Source organism: Mya arenaria, chromosome 10 (genome assembly GCF_026914265.1).
Source record: "Mya arenaria isolate MELC-2E11 chromosome 10, ASM2691426v1".
Lineage (NCBI taxonomy): Eukaryota > Metazoa > Mollusca > Bivalvia > Myida > Myidae > Mya > Mya arenaria.
Genome location: NC_069131.1, coordinates 26,653,634 through 26,658,711, shown reverse-complemented (window position 1 = coordinate 26,658,711; position 5,078 = coordinate 26,653,634). Strand labels below are relative to the sequence as shown.

The 5,078-nt window shown below is 34.2% G+C and overlaps 1 protein-coding gene across 1 annotated transcript; it reads right to left on the bottom strand.

Annotated features, from left to right (window-relative positions):
• On the bottom strand, nucleotides 1-2,771 carry LOC128205248 (uncharacterized). Its single transcript, XM_052906760.1, has 3 exons — nucleotides 2,239-2,771; nucleotides 740-868; nucleotides 1-528 (listed from the first exon to the last, which is right to left on the bottom strand). Exons 1-3 carry the CDS (start codon nucleotides 2,462-2,464, stop codon nucleotides 419-421), a joined length of 465 nt encoding a protein of 154 aa, XP_052762720.1. The 5' UTR covers nucleotides 2,465-2,771; the 3' UTR covers nucleotides 1-418.
• Between the last annotated feature and the right edge of the window lie 2,307 nt (nucleotides 2,772-5,078).

Genomic DNA, 5,078 nt, shown 5'->3' with positions numbered 1-5,078 from the left:
GTGTGTATTTGGATGGAGGTCTACAATATAAGATTCATATTGTCAGAAAGGTAACTATGTTTTACTTTACTGGATAAGCCCAGCAGCCTAATACGTATCAATGACCATGTTATAGTGTAAGGGTAACCACATTTACAGAGTGTTTAGAGCATTCGGGCACAAAACAGGACGTCCTAAACATGTAGTGTTACATGTATGACGAAAATATATACATACATAACGTTAAATGATGTACACACTGGATATATTGTTCTGAAATTAAATATAATCAATTCTCGATACATATTAATACTACGACTGCAAATTTATATCTACTGGCAACAGGTGTAAAACCAAACCTGAATGTTTCTTAAAGTTCAGAATAAAAATGCAAAATCTCGTTATACTCATTCTCTCATGCAAAAACTGTTTTTAACTTCTACGTTGAAAGCACGGAATAATTTTCGTCAGCATTCGTGTATGTTGGTTCGTTTGCCTGTCTTTGTAGCTGTTCATAGGTCATCTCAGTTTCAAGCTGATCTTCCGGTTCTGAAATTGATATATAGCGCATCTAATGAATTTCAATGAAAATAATAACGTTTCCATATGCTTGTGTGTTTTTGAGGCAGGAGCTCAACTACTTTGTTATTGTTTCATGATGAAAACTTACTAGGTGTGTCAGGATATATTATTATTTTAAAATTAAATTTATGAAAATGAGTATCTACATGACGCATATAAAGATACAAACTAACATTACCTGTTGGTTTAGACATTCGTCTGTTACACAGATAGCAACCAGCAGCTGTGCAAATAAGCGAAATGCCCAAAACTACCGATAAAGCTGAGAGGGCACTTATTGTTGAAGAACCAATGTAAATTCGTCGTTCTGAAATAACAAAATAACAAAATTTGTATCAACTTACAGCCAAGATTATACAATAGCGAATAATTATGTACAGATATGTCACTAGTCAAATGACTGACTGTAAACACTTCATATGTCACTAAATCTTATAATGAAGGACTAATCATCAGTTAACCTTATTTGATAAAATGCATGGCGAACTGTCAACATCTTTTTAAATTGTATGCATAAACTGTATACAAGTTTAATTATTTTCACTAAAATCAGTGCCCGTTTGTATCAGGAAGATATCAAGAAAAACTGATCAATCGTCCGATCCTTCTCCATGTCTTAACCAATTAGTTGAACCCCATGTGTAACAGATTGTATACAAACATGTTTTAAAATTCCGAATATACGTCATAGAGTGCAAGGTAAAAATAACAGGAAAACCATTGTAAATACTGATAAAGCAGAGAACGTGTACTAAAGCTTATTGCTACCTTTATCGTTGTAGAAATCGAAAACATTTACGTTAATCATTTTACCCTTGAACTGAAGTTAAAAAGTTATTTTTGTAGATTAACAAGTCGACAAGTTAATATCACATTAACCTCATTATCTGTGGGTTAAACGCTTTAGCCCTACACCCGGCAAAACTTTTTAAACAGGTAAAATGTAGTTTAATGCAACCATCTGTATTTTCCATAATTGTTACAAAAATGGGCCAAAGCAAAGAACTGGTATGTAAATTAATGTAACTATACATGTTCTTTTTTCATGTGTACGGTTTTAAAAGTATTCCTATACTTGTTGACAGCTTGATCTTTTTTTCATTTTTTTCAACCTACAAATATATACATATCAAAAATGAGGACATCACACCTTAAGTGAAATAATTTTGGTTTAAAATGCCATGCACTTGTAATTAACTGACGCTTGTAAGAATATTCAAAAATCTGATGTGAATTTTACATTATCAACGTATCAAATCTTATTTTTTAACATTCAAAGCCCCGTCATTATCTTCAAAAACCGAAAAACCAATTGTTAAAAAATCTGCATAGCACTCAAGCAATAAATAATTCCTTTAAGAAACATGGTGAAGAAGCGAAAAAATGGAGTTTTTTTGTCAGAAATTTCCGTTCAGATCATTTGTTTACAGCAACAATACTTTTTATATGATACTTATCTTCCAAGCATGATTTAGGATTTTATATATGTAAAAGTACATTTTGCATTAACAATGTTACTCCTCCTTCAGCGAATGGTTTGATATGCAATATTCGATCGGAATGTTTATAAAAGAAAAGTCTACCTAATTTCAAATGACTTTTAAAATGTAATAGTGAGTCTACAGACAGTCGTATCAAATATGTAAACGCAAACATGTTGATTGCAACGACACGTACCTGAGCAATCTTTGTCTTCAAGACCATTGATGCAGCCATTTACTTTCGCAGAATTGCAAAGCCCACCCATACAGCTAATACTGCAATTTATGCAGCTTCCATAATCGTTTGGATAAAAACCGTCTTTACATTCCAAACACTTTCCATACGTCTGAGTACATCGTAGACAGTCCGCACTCAGGGACAAGCAACTTTGAGAACAATTCAAACCGTAAAAGCCGTCCATGCAACCAGAAATACATTCAGGTCCATTCCTGCAGACACCATCTTTGCAATGATCAGGACATGAACAGCACGCATTGTTATCAACGTAAAACGTCTGGTTAATACATTGATCACATTCATTCTCGAGACAATATTTCGATTGACACGTGCATTGTTGTTCAGGACTTTCATAACCATTTGTACATGAAATACAAATATCAAGTCCAACCGCACAAATGCAGTTAGGAGGACATCGGCATGTTGTTCCAGTGTAACCATTTAAGCACGAAACGCAGTATGATGTGCTATATTGTAGACATGTTGCGCATATATTGTCACATGGGTTTGTGCAATTGTCACCCGAATATCCATCAATACAACCATGTGTGCATGTCCCATCATTTCGTGAGCATGTACCCCCTTTGCAAGTATCCGGACAATATAAGTCACATGATTGTCCGTAAACACTACCTTTGCATTGTTCACAATTATCCCCAGTAAAATTAGGAAGACTACACAGGAGCCGTTGTTTCTATCACAAGCCAATGTTTTGTTACAACCGACACTGCATACTTGATCACAATATTCACCGTATCGTCCATCTGAACATGTATTGCATGTTGTTCCTTCAAAGTTATCTCGACAGAAATAAGTGCTATCTTTTGAACATTGAATATTTACACAGCCTACGGAACAGAGTTCATCGCAGTGTGCCCCATGATATCCGGACACACATTCACTGCATGTAGTTCCAATAAATCCTGGGGTACAATCACACGTTCCATCATCATTACAAATGCCATTTTGACATCCAGTGGAACAAGGTGTTTGACAAGAGGTGCTGCTGCCATAGAACCCCTTTTTGCACGAAATGCAATCTATGTCAGTCGTACAACGGCAGTTCTGATTTACGCAGTTTAAACTACAATCTGAACCATATTTTCCTGGCATACATAGCTCGCATTTAGGCCCTTCGAAATCAGCTTTACATGGGCTACAAGTTCCATCGTCATTACATGCTCCAATGTTACACCCGACAGAACACCGCTTGCTGCACAAACTGTGTTTAGCATAAAAGGTATCTTTGCAGTTGTAACATGTTTTGCCAGAAGTATTTTCGCACGTGTAACAGTTTTCGGGACAAGAGTGATGGCATCTCCATCCATATATGGTTTCAACACATCCATCTTTACAGATATCATCAATACCACATTTTGACACTCCTCCTTTACAACACACACAGTTTTTATTGCAATCCACCTCCTGCCCGTCTATCATTATCGTCACTGGAAGAAATTTGTTTTAACGATGGGAAGATGCTGCATCAAATGTTTCTTTTTCTTTAGATAAAACCAATAGTTTAGCAAACCTTTCACTTTAAGATAATTTTAACATACGCTATACTTCAACATTTCACATTTTACATCTACATCAGCTCGAACCAAGCAGAGGAAAGTTAGATTCCAAAATATCATCGTTTTCTAGCTAATTTCTCTGAAACGACATAATTGAGATAGAGGTTTTTTTTTCCTTAATCAATTTCCATTAAGAGTTAGGTCAGTGCAAACTGTGTTAAACGGACACATCTCAATCGTATTTATTAATAACGTCATCCCGAACAATGCCTATTTAACAAACACTATATATTGATTGGCGACCTACAAAATAAATGAATAGCATAATATATCAGGGTGATAATTTCTTTATTTTATTACATATTTTTATATAATCTTGAATATTCAGAGTTTTTTATTGCTAGGCTAGAACTTTACTGACATTGAGTTTGAAGCATCCTTTAAATTGTTAAAATCAATGGACTTTGACCTGAATTTTAAAAGATTAACTTGAACTTATAAAAATGGCATTTTTTCCAGTCTTAATGGTTGTCTGTTTACATTAAAACGTTCAAGTAAATAAGAAGAAGTTTAAAACCTAAAAGGGCCAAACCTTTTTGTTTATAATAAGTGTCATTGTAGGCAAGATATGCATTGCATTTATCTAGTTCTACTTAATACTCGCTACAATTAAATGCATTTATCTTGCCTGGTTGATGCAAAAATATATGCCATTTCCTTGTTTGTACATCTTAAGCATATGTTTTTTATTTTGAATTGCTGCATTTATACGAGCATGCAAATAATCAATACTAGAAGAAAATATGACTGCAAGGAGTTGAAATTCGTTCATGGATGGGTAGAACTCTTCTATTGGATGCATAAAATGGCATTTGAGTCAATGTTCAGTTGATGAACCTCAAATAATGGCAATTATAGCCGAAACACATTAACATGATAGATGCACATGCGCGTGGATTACAGACAGTGCAACTGGACAACCTGAAACAGACTCTCAGATTCAATTAGCTTGGGGTGTATCTATGTGTGTATTATTAATCAAAATCTTTTTCATAGACAAATACAGGGGTGGGTTTACTTATATTCAATATTGAACTTGTTTAATGGAATATATAACTAGTAAAATGTTCTCAACCATAAATGCAACAACGAGGAACCACTTAAGCAAGGATAATTTAATTTTTGTAAACGGTGTTACACATTGTTGTTTGTTATAAATTGCTCAATGATATTAATTCGCTGTTTTAAAACATTTTCATTGTTTATTCGATATTTATTAGC

Excerpts from the sequence above, each read along its gene's own strand:
- LOC128205248 (XM_052906760.1), bottom strand. The coding sequence starts at position 2,464 with ATGGACGGCTTTTACGGTTTGAATTGTTCTCAAAGTTGCTTGTCCCTG. Across the intron at positions 869-2,238 it reads TGAAGACAAAGATTGCTCAG|AACGACGAATTTACATTGGT; the intron begins GTACGTGTCGTT and ends TTGTTATTTCAG. Across the intron at positions 529-739 it reads ACGAATGTCTAAACCAACAG|AACCGGAAGATCAGCTTGAA; the intron begins GTAATGTTAGTT and ends TATCAATTTCAG.